This window comes from Phytophthora parasitica (genome assembly GCF_000247585.1).
Source record: "Phytophthora parasitica INRA-310 unplaced genomic scaffold supercont2.37, whole genome shotgun sequence".
Lineage (NCBI taxonomy): Eukaryota > Oomycota > Peronosporomycetes > Peronosporales > Peronosporaceae > Phytophthora > Phytophthora nicotianae.
The window spans coordinates 430,490-444,561 of NW_008649023.1; the positions used below are offsets into that span (position 1 = coordinate 430,490).

Here is a 14,072-nt window from a genome sequence, read left to right on the forward strand (position 1 = left end):
TCTATCTCGATCACTTCCCACGTGGTGCCCATGTCAGATGATGTCCGATCAGCCACGACAACGCCTTCAAGTCGATATCGCTTGAAGACACACGAGTTGGCGCCTGTACTGCTACCCAGGCCTCGCGCAGTCTCTTTACCTTCTTCACTTGCCCTTGCAGAACGAAAGGAGTTCAATGCCGTTCCACCTACTGGACTACGCGGATCAATTATTAGAGGAAACCCTCCTTATCGAGGTCGTGCGGTGCACGAGTCCGTCGCTTTTGACCCTTTCAGTCGGTCCGAAAGCTTCAATTTGCTGCTACAGAACCCGGAGACTAGTAACAAACAACGAGAAAACCCGAGAGTTGTGGCAGGTTTCCGGCAGTGGCTATCACAGCATTTTCAACAACTCCTAAACACGTTCCAAGCCCTGGGTATGATCAATACAGAGACAGCGAACGAGGATGCCCTCATTATCGACAGAATTGATGAAAACGACGAGAATAACTGTACAGAAGACGAAAATGCTGAGTGTGAGGAGCCCTGGAGACTTATCTTCCGATACTCCACTGTGCTGTCAGCAACGCCAGGCGAGACGATCGTGGTTCAGAGTACGACACGTACTGAAAACGTGTATTTCCTTCTCAATGGCCATTGTGATCTCTCGCTCCGACCAGTCCTTCTACGAGAGTCGTCTACTTCATCAACTCTGCCGAAGATACCCACTGGAATGCCTGATTTTAGAGATGGTCCACTTCTACATCTACGAGAGCTTACAGCAGGCGATTGCTTCGGTCTTGATGCTGCAGCGTTCGGATTTGACTACCAGCTCTCAACCGCGACAGTGGGCAATGCACGACAGCGCAATCTCCTTGGACTTCGTGAAAATGCTCTTACGCACGTCCTGTGCTTGCCGTACCACGTCATTCAGCAGCTTCAGCGTCGACATATCACACGTTTACCAACGTTCCCGATCTCCTTTACACCAGAAGCAGAAATCTTCCTACGCAACACTTTTCTCTTCCGATCTATGGCCGATTCCTCTCGACGCTTTCTAGCTGCTCATTTACACCCTGTTACTATCGAACAAGAAGAATATCTCTTCACACCTGGCCAACCTGTACGAGTTTTTATCGTGGTCTCTGGCCAACTAACTCTAGGATCTCTACGCAATGGAATAAATCAAGAAGCAGATTTAGAACTAGAACTACTACAGACTCATGATTCAGTTGGGGTATCGGAGACCTTGTGCCTGGCAACCTCATTTGAACGATATTGTGCCGTAACATCAGCAAATGGTGCACGAGCGTACACGTTGCCCTCGACAGTGTTGCTTATGGTTCTGGCCCAGGAATCTGCGTCATTGAAGTTGTTTCAGGAGTGGATAGCACAGCGGCAGGCTTGGTTCGAGCTGCGGAGAGCCACTGCATTAGCTCAACGCAAGAAGTTCACTGAAGGCTCCGAGCATGTCGTACGACTAACGCTGGCAGCTCAACGACGCAGTAAATTGACGTGCTCTCGATGTGGTTGGGCAGGACACGTCTCCACTTCATCATCTTGTGTTTGCCTTGATATCCCAGTTTGCGATGCAGCACCTGAACTGAATAAAACAGTAAGAAAATCACGAGAAGGGAGTCGAGCGGTGAGGCAACAAGCCCGAAAGTCCGAAAGTCTGCGAAGCTCGGAACGTTCCGAACCCGAACTCCCATTAACTATCAGCCCAGTTTGTCCAGTCAATTCACCTGGAGTCTCTGCGCATCGACGCCTAAAGGTTAACTCGATAGCTGTTCGAGCACTCCAGATATCACGAATCTCCGTGATTGAACGTCTTCAGTCCAACGAGTCTGATCAAGATACAGAGATTCAAGACGAGCAGTGCACAAACTCCAGGGCTGCTTCCTTCAAAACCAAAAAGGCTGATGCGTTGCGTAGCTGTGCACTGACGCAATCCTTTCAACGACTCGAGGCAGCGCTGCAGTAGAAACAAACAGACAAGGATAAACGTACTTGACATTACCTGGGCCTATCTGCGTCGCCGTTTCTTGTTGCTCTTGGATTTCCGCGAACTGCTCTTCTTCTGCTTCCCCAGTGCACCTTTCAGCGGCTCAAACACACTTTGACCAAGACCGAAATGTTTTTCCTCGTTGTATGGCACTCCATGGAGTTGATGCAGATGTCGACGATGGTAATAAGCGATCGGTACGGCTGGGATAAAGCACGGTTTCTCGAATTCATTCACGCCAACGCCATCGTCGTCAACAGGGAACTCCACAGACGGACTTTGTACAGTGAACACGTCAACTGGCGCTTGTCTCGCAGCTTCTGTGAGCTTCTCCTTCTCTTCTTTCCGCTCTTGTGCGTCACGATCAAACACCTCGAGATGCAGCTCGTTGTCCGTGATGAGTCGAAAGCCCGCAGGATACATCGCCCCCGGCCACGTGGTACTGAACTGTTCCTCGAGTACATGCAGAGCTCCACTGGTAGACACAGCTAACACGCTTTGTCTTGACCGATCCCACGTTAATGCGAGCACTCCATCCTTCACTCCAACGTTGTGCTGAGCTGTTGTCTTGTTTAAAACAGACGCGCGATGCCACGTGAATAACCCGTTCTCTCCTACGTGACGATGACGTACCACTGGCGTCCCGACCACAAACTCCTCGCCGCCACTAAAGCAACACACCGCCCACGGTGCACGTACAGCTCCAGTCGAGTGTAGAGCCACTTCACGCAGTCCTAACGGGTGCTCTTCGGTCGCATCAGTGGGATCCATGACGAACTCGTGGATTCCCTTGGAACTCGTGAGTAGCATGGCATTTTCACGTAAGTTGACACTCAAATCAACGAACTGGATGAGCACGGTGAGCTTGAGACTGTCCAGACACTGCAGAGTCGTCGCGTCCAGTATCGCCAGCGTTGATTTCGACGTAGCACAGTAGATACGTGTCCCAGAACGACCATATCTTGCACAGGACGCAAGCGTTGGATGTCGCGAGTTACTTTGAGGCGTTGGTTGAGCAACTTCAGTGTTTTCCAGCGGAACATTCTCAAGCTCTGACTTCTCTCCAGTTACCACATTCAATAGCACTGGACGAGAGTTCCAGAAGCTCACAAGCACCAGTTTGGGATCACTTGGATGTGCACTCAACGCTGTGATTGTTCCGTCAAATCTGAACGCTGATACGAGTGTTGCAGCCTCAACATTCCATACACAAAGTCTCGCTCGACGTGTAGACTTCTCCTCGCAGCCTGCAAACAGCCAATGGGAATTGTATGACCACGCGCATTGAGAGACCACCTTGAGAGCTGTCTTGACTACTCGAAGATCCGACAGAGTCAATACAACTCCACCTCCTGAGGTGTCTGCTTCGTCCTCTGTCTTGGTCTCTTCACTCTCGTTATTGTCTTCGTCTACTTCGTCTTCTTCTGTGGCTTCTTCGACTGACGCATCTTCGGTTCTCTCCTCGTCGTCATCTTCTACTGACGCGTCATCGTTCTCCACTGATCCGTCTGCATCTGTCTTCTTCGTATTGTCGGTCTTGGTAGTGGATTCCTCCTGTCCATGGACTGTCTCGCCTGTAGGAGACTCCACGGCAATAAGCGTTGGGTCCAGCTCGCGAGTGATGACGCGGATGGTCGTGTTATCCCAAATGGTCACGCGGCCGTCGCGCTCGCCCACCGCCACGAGTGTGTGTGAGGAGTTGAGCGCCAAGCAGTTGGCCTGTTGTGTGTCCTCGAGACAACTCCAGGTCGACGTCGGCCGCGAGAGCAGGTGCTTTTGAAGATAGTCGTCATCGTCCTCTGTGTCTTCCACGCATGGCGCATCATTGTTGGGCTCTGGGGCTGCATTAGCGTCAGAGGGAGCTGCGGGGACGGAATTGTTGCCTTCTGCTGCGGATTGCTCGGCTCCTATCGGGACGTCAGAGCTTGCAGAAGTCGCGTTCGACGCAGAACACGCTGCGGTAGCAGCTTGTGCCAGTTGCTGTCGACGACGCTCCGCCTGCTGCTGCTCCTCGGCGTGGACGACGCGCCGCAGCGCCTGGTTCCACATATTTCAAAACGCGAACAAGTATAGTGGATCGGTCATATCTGTGTCATATAGTATGATGGATCATAGATTTTCATAAAAATTTTGGCTTGAATAAAAACATTCAAAAATCAAGTAATGACTATTCGTCCTACTGTGACGCTAAATCGAGGTTTGATAGTGACGTACTTCTTCAATTTGCTCCCCTCATTGCAAGATCTGATGAAGAAGGCCATGAAGACTGCAGGTTTACTAGCTGAGAAATTGACGTACCCGGCCGTGCGCCGTGGCGATCTGGTGGAGACGCTGCATGGTGTGCAAGTGGCGGATCCGTACCGCTGGCTTGAGGACCCGGACTCGCCCGAGACGCGTGAGTTTGTCACCAAGCAGAACGAAGTGACGCAGCGCGTGTTGAACCAAATGCCGTTCGTGGCCGAAACCAAGGCGCGTATGACGGAGCTTTTCAACTATGAGAAATACTCCGCTCCGCGTAAACACGGAGGCAAGTACGTCTTCTCCAAGAACGACGGACTACAGAACCAGAGCGTGCTGTACATCCAGGACGAGCTGCACAGTGAACCTCGCGTGCTATTGGACCCCAATCTTTTAGCAGAGGACGGTACCGCCGCGCTATCCAGTCGCGCGTTCTCGGAGGCCAAACTCCAGGACGGCAAGCTCTTCTTCGCGCACGGTATTTCGCGTGGCGGCTCAGATTGGCAGACCATTAAGGTCATGGCGGTGCACGACAATAACAAGATGTTGGACGACACAGTGGAGTGGGTCAAGTTCTCCAGTATCTCCTGGACACACGATGACAAGGGGTTCTTTTACTCACGCTACCCTCCTCCGGAGAAGATGAAGGACGACAAGCACGACGATGCAGAGGGACCCAAGAGAGGCACCGAGACGGACTCCAACATGAACCACCAGCTTTGGTACCACAAGCTGCACACGCCGCAGTCTGAAGACAAACTGGTGTACGCATACCCGACTGAACCAACGTTTAACGTCGGTGCTGAGGTCTCAGACGACGGTAAGAAGCTGCTGCTGTATGTCCAAGATGGCTGCAAGAATGCCAATATGATCCACGCCGCGGATTTGAGTGACTTTGAGAACTTCCTGAAGGGCCCAAGTGACTCCACGATCTCAGTGACGAAGCTGGTGGACAATATGGACGCAGCGTACTCGTACATCTTGAACGACGGCGACTACTACTACTTCAAGACCAATGCTGACGCCCCCCGCGAGCGTGTGGTGCGTACCAAACTCAGTGCCACGCCAGTGTGGGAAGAAGTGATCCCGGAACAGTCAGACGCCATCGTGATCGAAGGTGTGCACCCTGTGGCGCCGAACTTGCTGGTCGTACAGCTCGTCAAGGATGTGCACAACGAGCTGCATGTGTACAACCTAGACGGTGTGTTCCAGTACGAGATCCCTCTGCCTAGTGTAGGCACTGTGGGGGTGGCTAGCAAACGCACCGAGTCGGAGCTGTTCTACCACTTCATCTCGTTCCTGTATCCGGGTTCTATCTTCCGTATCGACCTGTCCAAGGCGGCTGTAACTTCTGGAACTGCACCTGAAGCTGAGCTGTTCCGGGAGACGAAGGTGAAAGATTTTGATCCGAGTCAGTTTGAGGCCGAGCAAGTGTTCTATCCGTCCAAGGATGGCACCAAGATCCCCATGTTCCTTGTAAAGCGCAAGAACGCACCGAAGAACGGCGAGTTGCCTGTGTATTTGTATGGCTACGGAGGCTTCAACATCTCGCTTACGCCTGCTTTTAGCGTCTCGAGACTCGTGTTCGTGCAGCACTTTAATGGTATGTTGGCGCTGCCTAACTTACGTGGTGGTGGCGAGTACGGCGAGCAGTGGCACCAGGATGGTATGCTGCATAAGAAGCAGAACGTGTTCGATGATTTCCACGGCGCAGCTGAGTACTTGATCAAGGAGGGCTACACGAATCCGGAAAAGATCGCGATCCACGGCGGATCTAACGGCGGGCTGCTAGTGGCGGCTACCAGTAACCAGCGTCCTGATCTGTATCGTTGCGTGGTGGGCGCTGTGGGTGTCATGGACATGCTGCGCTTCCACAAGTTCACTATCGGCCACGCTTGGCGCACGGACTACGGTGATCCAGATGTGGCTGACGACTTCCACTACATTCGTCGCTATTCGCCCGTGCACAACGTGCCGCATGCCGATAGCCCCATCATGCAGAAGCTGTCGGAGCGTGGTGGATTCCCTTCTGTGCTGCTGACTACTGGCGACCATGACGATCGTGTGGTGCCTCTGCACTCATACAAACTCATTGCGGAACTTCAGCATCAATTGGGACACTCGGAGACGCAGACGAACCCTCTACTCATTCGTATTGACACCAAGTCCGGCCATGGAGCTGGAAAACCCACCACCAAGATCATCGAGGAGACGTCCGAGGTATTTGCCTTCATCGCGTGGAACCTCGGCGCTCCGTTCGTCGCTTAAGAATAGTCTTTCCCTAGTAGAAAGAAACTCACCACAATGAACGCATGCTAGCTCGCTTTATCTTCCCTTTAGAGAGTTTCTAGAGCCTCATCAGTGTTCTCGTCCAGCGCTGCTCTGCATGCCAACAGTGCGTCAGGATCGCATAGTATACTCACAGGTAGACTGCCCTGGAACTGGAGCTGTTCCTTGCTAGTGGGGCCTAGTTCGTACGTGTTGGAGCCCTGAACACGCATCGTACACTCCATCGCCTTTTGCAATGACAGAAAAGCGTCATTAATCTGGTCACTTTTCAGTGTTGAGAACGCTCGCTCCACACAAGACACGAGCTCGGTGAGTCCTGACACCGAGGTGTTGAGTAAAGGGGGCGGTGACGCTTTCAATGCTGCTTGAACGAATCGGAACAGAGCGCTGTCCATCACAGTGAAGTCCGGGGAATATGGTGGGAGGTTCTGCATCTGGATATTCCAGCCTTCCTTCCGACCTTCTTCAGCAAATGTGGCATCGCCAGAACAGCGAATTTTGGCGCTGTCTTGCTGGATGTAGATAGTTAAATGTACCGGCATTTTGTGTCGAATAGTGGGGACTATTATCTCTGTGATCATGCGCTGTACGTCCTCTTTGGTCACAGTCTCCAACGGTACAAACGTTCTTCCTTGCAGTGCAGACTTCATATCTGAGCCCTCCATGGGGATACACGCTTGTATCTCATCTCGGACAAATGGCCATACGCCTATCTTACCGTCAAAGAACTCGTTCCTTTGTGAGTCCCATTGAGGACGTGCTACAGCTGCCATGAACATGACCTTTGTCTTTTTATCCCTTGGAAGCGAGAACCACTTCATATTGATATGCACGACGTTGTACATGTCGTCGAATAGTCCATTGGACCGTACTTTATCGGCACAATAGCGCAGACGCTCGAGCTTATTCTTGTCTGTGAGCGACGGCTTGATTGCGTTAATGGAGGGATTCCCGTCCTCCTTTAGGAGTTCGTACAGTGTCGTCTTGGGGATACCGACCGCTGTGGCTAGTGCGCGGATGGAGCCTCTCTGAGCCAATGGGATCTCCTTGACACGCTCCAATTCCGCTGACCAGTCGCGTTTCCGTCGGCCGCGGCGTCCGACCTTCCGTGACGCAACGTCACACACCTCGTCGCCGTTCTCCAAGCTTTGCACTGCGCGCTTCCATAGCCTCGAGACTGTGCGACGGTCCACACCGAACTCGGTCGCTGCATCTGTGACGGCGTGCCGCATCAGCTTCGTGGAGCCTTCGATGCGTCGCTTTAGGAGGAAGTCGAGCATGGCGCGACGCTCGTCATACGTCAAGTTCCTGCTACCGCGCTCCTTCCACGCGCTAGTTTTCTTGTCAGAGGGATTGGCATCATATTTCGCAGGGGTTATGGACGTCTCAGGGACGGGTAGAAGCGTCTCCGGCGTGGACTCGGCGGCGACGGCGGGAGTTGGAGGCAGATCGGCCATGATGATCTTCTGGAGACTTTGATAGTGGGTGGAGGAGACAGTTCGGACTGGACGCAACAAGGCCTCGCTGTTCTTACTGGCTGAAAAGAAGGAAATCGTGCCCCGTTGAGTGGTGCACACAATTCAACTTCAACATGCCCCGAAGAACACATCGGCCGACCAGATGCACTCGGAGACAGGGTTCCCGAATATGGCATTAATCCAAGCCTAGAAGGAGAGGAGACGGAGACGGATCTCACTCCAAAATAGGGAGATGTAAGTGAAGAGAGACGAACTTAATAAGAGAGAGTCTCCTTGATCTCCTTGATCTTTCCTTTCTGTCGCTGGGTTGGATGATATCTGTATATACTCAATTGGGTAAAATGCCACCCGGGCTCCTAAGTTTTAGCTGACTGCACATAACGATTTACCGAGAAGTCACGCAATCTTCTCTCGCGATGGCGTCCAAGAACAGTGAAGGGCTCGTGGTGTATGGCGAAGATTCACGCGCCGGGGTTACCAACCGCAGGCTAGGCATGGCGATCACACACGTATCAGCCCAAGCACAAGATATCGCTGAGTGTCAGCGGCAGCTTCACGCTAGTCAGCAATTTCAAGCCCAGCAACAGCAGCTGTACACTGAGTCTCGCTTTCAACAAGCGCGTTACGAAGCCGAGCAAAGAGCCTGGTGTTAGCTGAAATGATTCGTAAAACTCAGATAGACCCCATGGCTATTGAACAGCATGTTAGCGCACAGCTACAATCAGCAATTGCTGCAGCTAACGACGTTGCTGAGGCTCAAGGGCGAGCTGTTGTTGAGGCTCATACTGTACAGCATGTACATACGGCTGACGTTCGAATGACGGAGACCTTCCAGCGCAGCTTCACGCCAGCATGGAGCAGCGCATGCAGGACGTTCTGAAAGCTCATGCAGAACAAGTGAGTGTGGAAATCCGACTCGCAATAGCAGCACAAGGTCAAGAAATCCTGAAAACGGTTAAAGAGCAAATTAACGCTGTTAAGAAGGATAATACAACACAGATGGAGCAGGCAAAATCTACTGCGGAAAAGGAAGCCAAGTCGATCACTCGACGCCACTACGCAGAGGAGAACGCCGCTCACGAGACATTAGAAACGAGGTTATTACAAACAATGGAAGAGTTCAAGAAAACGACTGTGGCTATGGTTCTATTGCATGTCCATGAACGTCTTCGATCTTTCCTTATCCAGCAAATGGCCAAGGGGAGAGACGTGAAAAGCCAAGGTGCTGGGCAGTATGCCATTAAAGCGGTTCATGAGCAGCGATCGTGTGGTGAAGCCAACACAATGAACCTCAACACGTCCTCGATGGCTACCTCAACTAATCCATCTTCGGTGTCATCGGATGAAGAGAAGGAGATGTATACCAGCAATATTGATGTGTCCAAACTAGATCGAAGTAATCGAGGTACACTGGCCGAAGACGCACACGAACAACTTAAACCAGTGCGCTGTTCTAAGTTGACCAGTCAACTAGAAATCAAATCAAGTCACGATCTGCAAGCGATTCGTCGATCCGAGCAACAAAACGTTGTTGCACTTGGTCTCGCTATCTAAAAGACATAACTACGGAGACCAGATCGCGAACACAAACAAGCTCACGGAGGCTTCCACTTCAGATGACAGCCCGACCAAATAACCAACAGCCAAACCACTCTGAAGAAATATCTTGAAGAAAAAGAATGCGGAGGAGGCTCTAAGACTGGCCGAGTTGTTGATTAACCATGCGAGTTGCTAAATCTAATATTATAGTGAAGCGCACTGGACAAGGCAATCAAGGAAGAAGAGATACTAAGGCGTAATGACATGCATATTTTTTATACTTAAAATCCAGTTGTCTACGCCACCGTGTCGTCGATATCTTCATCATCGTCACTCGAAAAGTACCCGCCCAACAATTCACAACCCTCTCCGTCGTCTTCCTCCATTCCTACATTGACATTCGATGGGATAAACTTGTCGATATCTCGTGGGTGAATCTTTGGGCACTGCGTCACATCCACGAACTGCCTATTGCAGTTTAAAAATGCGGGCATATCCACATTTTGAGGTGCTATGGAGCCTCGCTGCGGAGTTACCAACTGCCCTGCTATACCAAAATCCCGCTCTATTTGAGCGGAAGATGAAGGGATTGCGAACAAAACCCTTGCTACAAGTGGAAGGAACTTGTACGTGCCAGTCTCCGCTTGGCGCTCCCAGAACTCTAGTATGGTCTCAGGGCGACTTGCGTTGGTCTAAATAGAGCAAGAGGTTGTTTCCCACCTCTCCAACTCTTCGTCGGTGCGAGTAGAATTAAGGTCTTGGACTGCTTCAGGTTCGGTGGGTTCATCGTCAATAATATCGGCAAAAAGTTCCGTAAGATCCTCGGAGAAAGCGTTGAAGGTGCAGGAGGCTACTCTTGAACTAGTGGTGGTGGCCTTACATCCCCTGGGGCAGCCACAGCTACCATAATTGACCGGACCTTGTCGTAGATCGTCTTTCTAATCTTGGTGAAGTGTTGGTCTCCTGCTGCAGTAGCAGCACCGGTCAAATCAGCATTGCACAACTGAATAATTCGCTTAAGAAATCCATCGAAAATTTTAAAGTTGGGGCGCAGGAAGAGCTGCATCTCCAACACATACGAACACTTATTCATTTTTTTTCGTTCTGTGTAGCGTGAGAAGAACCGCTCGTGAAAAGCGTCGTGAACCAGCGTGCGTGTGTTGGATGCAAGTAGTGTAAGATCCTCTGGCCGAAAATTCGGCGCTCTTTGGTAGAGCGATAATCGCGAAGCTCTTTCGAGCAATCCAGGACAGTGACGCGCAACTTGTACAAAGTCAATAGAACATCAATTTGATTTGCACTTTCAGCCTGGGCCTTAGTGTTCACAGAAGTGATAGGTTGAAAATCGACATAATTTGAATGAGGTTCTGATAATCACGCTCCAATGGAAAATCCGGCAGGAAGACGGGCACGTTCACTCCGCGCCTTGTCAAGTCTCTCAGTGTACCACGTAACTAGATGCTCCCAAAGGTCAATAATGCGTCTAATTACACGTGTAAGTCCCAAAACCCGATGTACTCGATAGTCCAGCAGCAGATGGGGAGATTTTTTGCTTTTTCCAAAGACGCATAGCTCTTCAAATAGTGCCCCCATAACTTCAACGTGCTGGACTGTGTATACGGTCTTTTCGATGCGGCGAATCAAATCTGTCATGGCGGGGTTTTTAGATTTGGAGGCGTCCGCCTCCATACCACATGCAACTTTAGTATCCGCGTTGGTCATGTGAGGTATACACCATTGCCAGCTTAGCTTTAGACCTTCTCGCATCATACATTTTACGTCGGACCCAGCGTCTGATGTGGCGCCAAACAAGTCTCGACGCGACAGCCCAAAATCGCGAAGGATTTCATCAACCCAGCGCTGAAATGGACCACGGATACCGCCTTTGCGCTCACCGTACTGTGGCTCGATGTGTCGCGTTCCGAGGAGTATCGACTTCAGCCTGAAGGTTTCGTCGATAAAATAAAGCCGCAATCCGAAATACTTTGTAGTCTGTACTTTCGAAGTCCAAAACTCGGCTACGACGCTAAAAAAATTGGGAGCGCTGCTTATGCGAACCGCGACTAGGATTAGCTCGATCACTCTCTTAGTCGATGCATACAACTCCACTATACAATGACTGACGATCTTTCCATTAATTGCGGCTTGCATTCCGTCCTTAAAGACGAGCTCACGAATTGAGATAGATACATCATATTCTCCGAGGTGATAGGGAAGATTATTGTTAACGATGCGCAGCGTTTCCATGAGAACATAAACTCGTGCGGGGTCGTCGCGAAATAACTGCGAGCTACGAACACGATCGAGTTCTTCGTCACGGGACCGTCGCTTTTCTTGGCAGGCTTCAGTTCGCTTTGAGGTGACATCGTGGGCTTTTTTTAGGTGTTTGGTGGCTGCTGATGTCTTGCCACGGAAATGTTACCCCACTCTCTCGGCAAATATCGCCGGTCAAGCACATCCAAATAGCCGGCGAAGAAATTTCGGCCTCCACTGACGGGCACTCAGGGGCTTTGACTAGACGAATCCCATAAGAAAAAAATATGGATTTTTCGATTCGTCTTGGAGGAAGAACGATAAATCCATCGGGTGGCTCGAAAGAGTTTATAGCATCGCGGATGCCTGGGGGGAGCGGATGCATTATTATGCTGGAGACTCAAACCGTCGGTCTGCTGATCGCGAAATCCGCGGCAAATTGAGAAATGGAGCGCTGTTATTATGAAGTAGTAAGCATGCTACAGACTCACGCTCTTCTAGAAATTAAGCTTGGCCTGGGGATATGCTTGTGCTGTATCCTTCTAGCGCTCGGAAAGGCGCAACGCCTCGTAGACAAACTATGAGTTCAACGGTGACGTATCCTGGTGGCAATTTACTGCGAGAAAAGATCCTTCTTTGGCGCAGTTTTAGTGACGTTTGTGGTAGATCGCCAGTAACAAAATAATGGGAGGTAAAGGCATTTTGACCAATCAAAAAAGGAGAAATGACGAGTTTTGTTGCCTTTCTTGTTCGGAAGAAGATTACGTGTAATTGACGGCTACAGAAAGGATCTCAATCTCGGGAGATTGCGATTTCATCTCCATCTTAGGAGAATTGGGGACGGAGACGGTAATCCCGGTAAAACCGCCTCCCTCTGGACACGGGAGACGGTAATTCCGGCGAAACTGTCTCCAGCTGAGGCGTCTCCTTGGAGGCTTGCATTAATCACATTTCGTTTTTTGAGCTACCCATGCATAATGCATATACAAACCAAACCAGTCGATTATGCATTATTGTCATTAATGGGATAATGGGGAATTGATCTTTGGTTAAATTAGTCGAGGCATTGATGAATAGTTTCAGCACCCCAGTAACACTCGTTAACTCTCAGACATAACACCATTTCCAGCGAGATGGGCAACAAAGAGTGCAGATCAAGACCGTAAGTCGCGCGAGCAACGCTAAACAAACGTTCAGCAAGGTTGGATGTGGGAGGGATCGCGTGGACGAGTTTGTACGCGTTTTTTTCGCTGACTCCAGTCGAGCTTTTTTAAGGACTGATGCTGCGAAACCTTGTTGCGACGATCCTTGCAGATTCACTTCGTTCTGGGGCTCTCGCAGGAAACGTTGGCAAGCCGCTTTCTCCTGGCGGCTAATAGGGTTCTGTTTGTCCGACTGAATTTTGACGCAGGCTGACTCAAAGTCAGGGCTGGCGACGATTGATCCTGTAGCACCTAAGTTGAAATTGCAGGAAAAATTGGTCGAATAAAACGTGGAATATAAAATGCAACAACGTACCCAAGTATCGCTTTAAAGCGGGCATTTCCTTGAGCAATGCGTCGAATAGAACGCAAATCTCCCATAGCGTCACACCATCGGACTGCAGCTGCATTGAAACCGACTGAATCAGTTCCAGTGTCGTCAACAGCACCTTCAATTTCTTGTTTTCACTCGCGGAGGGGATGAACTCAGCCAGATTCTCGTCGTCACGGTCGATAAATTCGAGAAGATCAAAATAATGGTGAAGCATTTTAAAGGTTGAACCCCTTCTGGTGTCTTGACGAAGTACCGGGCGAAGTTTTGTCTTGAATCTTAAAAATATTCAAAAAAAATGTAAAATGTTAGAGATTAAAAAAATAAAAAAAAAACTTACCGAAGCTTGGCCGATTCGTTCAGCGTACGGAGTCTCACCATCAGTCCTTGGGTTTTGACGAGCACACTTTCCAAGCTTGCCGTCACAAGTGTCACAGCCAGGTTCAACCTGTGGCTGGCGCACCCGACTAGCGGTACGCCAAGCAGGCGAGCTAACTTTTTGTTCAGGGAGCAATTGTCGCTGACCAGGAAAGCAACCCGGTCAATTGTCTTGCCAAAAACACATAGTATCCGTACCATCGCGTCTCGATGCGCTTTAGCTTTGTGCTGTGTAACGAGGTACGAACACCCAGTGTACCCGAGTTACATGAAGAGTGACCAGTCACTCTTGTAATACCTGGTACATGGTACCAGAGGCTCTAGGAGCCAATCATTGCATATCTACATAGCTTTACTATAGGTGACTTATAGTTTGCATTA

The 14,072-nt window shown here is 50.4% G+C and overlaps 8 protein-coding genes across 8 annotated transcripts in view; 4 read left to right on the plus strand and 4 right to left on the minus strand.

The window, feature by feature from the left end:
• Positions 1-30: 30 nt before the first annotated feature.
• On the plus strand, positions 31-1,585 carry PPTG_13922 (hypothetical protein; the record flags this gene model as incomplete). Its single annotated transcript, XM_008910395.1, has 2 exons — positions 31-1,452; positions 1,517-1,585. The coding sequence occupies 2 exons, from the start codon at positions 31-33 to the stop codon at positions 1,583-1,585; spliced, it is 1,491 nt and encodes a 496-aa protein (XP_008908643.1).
• On the minus strand, positions 586-4,073 carry PPTG_13923 (hypothetical protein). The gene has a single exon (XM_008910396.1). The coding sequence runs from the start codon at positions 4,030-4,032 to the stop codon at positions 2,005-2,007; it is 2,028 nt and encodes a 675-aa protein (XP_008908644.1). The 5' UTR covers positions 4,033-4,073; the 3' UTR covers positions 586-2,004.
• A 40-nt stretch (positions 4,074-4,113) lies between these two features.
• Positions 4,114-8,015, minus strand: PPTG_13925 (hypothetical protein). The gene has a single exon (XM_008910397.1). The coding sequence runs from the start codon at positions 7,965-7,967 to the stop codon at positions 6,558-6,560; it is 1,410 nt and encodes a 469-aa protein (XP_008908645.1). The 5' UTR covers positions 7,968-8,015; the 3' UTR covers positions 4,114-6,557.
• PPTG_13924 (hypothetical protein) lies at positions 4,184-6,564 on the plus strand. The gene has a single exon (XM_008910398.1). The coding sequence runs from the start codon at positions 4,231-4,233 to the stop codon at positions 6,487-6,489; it is 2,259 nt and encodes a 752-aa protein (XP_008908646.1). The 5' UTR covers positions 4,184-4,230; the 3' UTR covers positions 6,490-6,564.
• A 389-nt stretch (positions 8,016-8,404) lies between the features above and the next one.
• Positions 8,405-8,641, plus strand: PPTG_13926 (hypothetical protein; the record flags this gene model as incomplete). Its single annotated transcript, XM_008910399.1, has 1 exon — positions 8,405-8,641. The coding sequence occupies one exon, from the start codon at positions 8,405-8,407 to the stop codon at positions 8,639-8,641; it is 237 nt and encodes a 78-aa protein (XP_008908647.1).
• A 199-nt stretch (positions 8,642-8,840) lies between these two features.
• On the plus strand, positions 8,841-9,542 carry PPTG_13927 (hypothetical protein; the record flags this gene model as incomplete). Its single annotated transcript, XM_008910400.1, has 1 exon — positions 8,841-9,542. The coding sequence occupies one exon, from the start codon at positions 8,841-8,843 to the stop codon at positions 9,540-9,542; it is 702 nt and encodes a 233-aa protein (XP_008908648.1).
• A 281-nt stretch (positions 9,543-9,823) lies between these two features.
• Positions 9,824-10,620, minus strand: PPTG_13928 (hypothetical protein; the record flags this gene model as incomplete). Its single annotated transcript, XM_008910401.1, has 2 exons — positions 9,824-10,219; positions 10,408-10,620. The coding sequence occupies 2 exons, from the start codon at positions 10,618-10,620 to the stop codon at positions 9,824-9,826; spliced, it is 609 nt and encodes a 202-aa protein (XP_008908649.1).
• Positions 10,621-12,834: 2,214 nt separating this feature from the next.
• The window catches only part of PPTG_23412 (hypothetical protein), a gene marked incomplete at both ends in the record, with an annotated part of 4,113 nt that continues 2,875 nt past the window's right edge, over positions 12,835-14,072 (minus strand). The window contains 4 exons of the mRNA XM_008910402.1: positions 12,835-12,961; positions 13,036-13,234; positions 13,299-13,591; positions 13,654-13,919. Of these exons, the coding sequence (XP_008908650.1) occupies positions 12,835-12,961; positions 13,036-13,234; positions 13,299-13,591; positions 13,654-13,919 (885 nt within the window). The remainder of the gene's footprint in view (positions 12,962-13,035; positions 13,235-13,298; positions 13,592-13,653; positions 13,920-14,072) is intronic.

What these genes read in the sequence shown, in the direction of transcription:
- PPTG_13923 (XM_008910396.1), bottom strand. Translation starts at nt 4,032, where the DNA reads ATGTGGAACCAGGCGCTGCGGCGCGTCGTCCACGCCGAGGAGCAGCAG.
- PPTG_13924 (XM_008910398.1), top strand. Translation starts at nt 4,231, where the DNA reads ATGAAGAAGGCCATGAAGACTGCAGGTTTACTAGCTGAGAAATTGACG.
- PPTG_13925 (XM_008910397.1), bottom strand. Translation starts at nt 7,967, where the DNA reads ATGGCCGATCTGCCTCCAACTCCCGCCGTCGCCGCCGAGTCCACGCCG.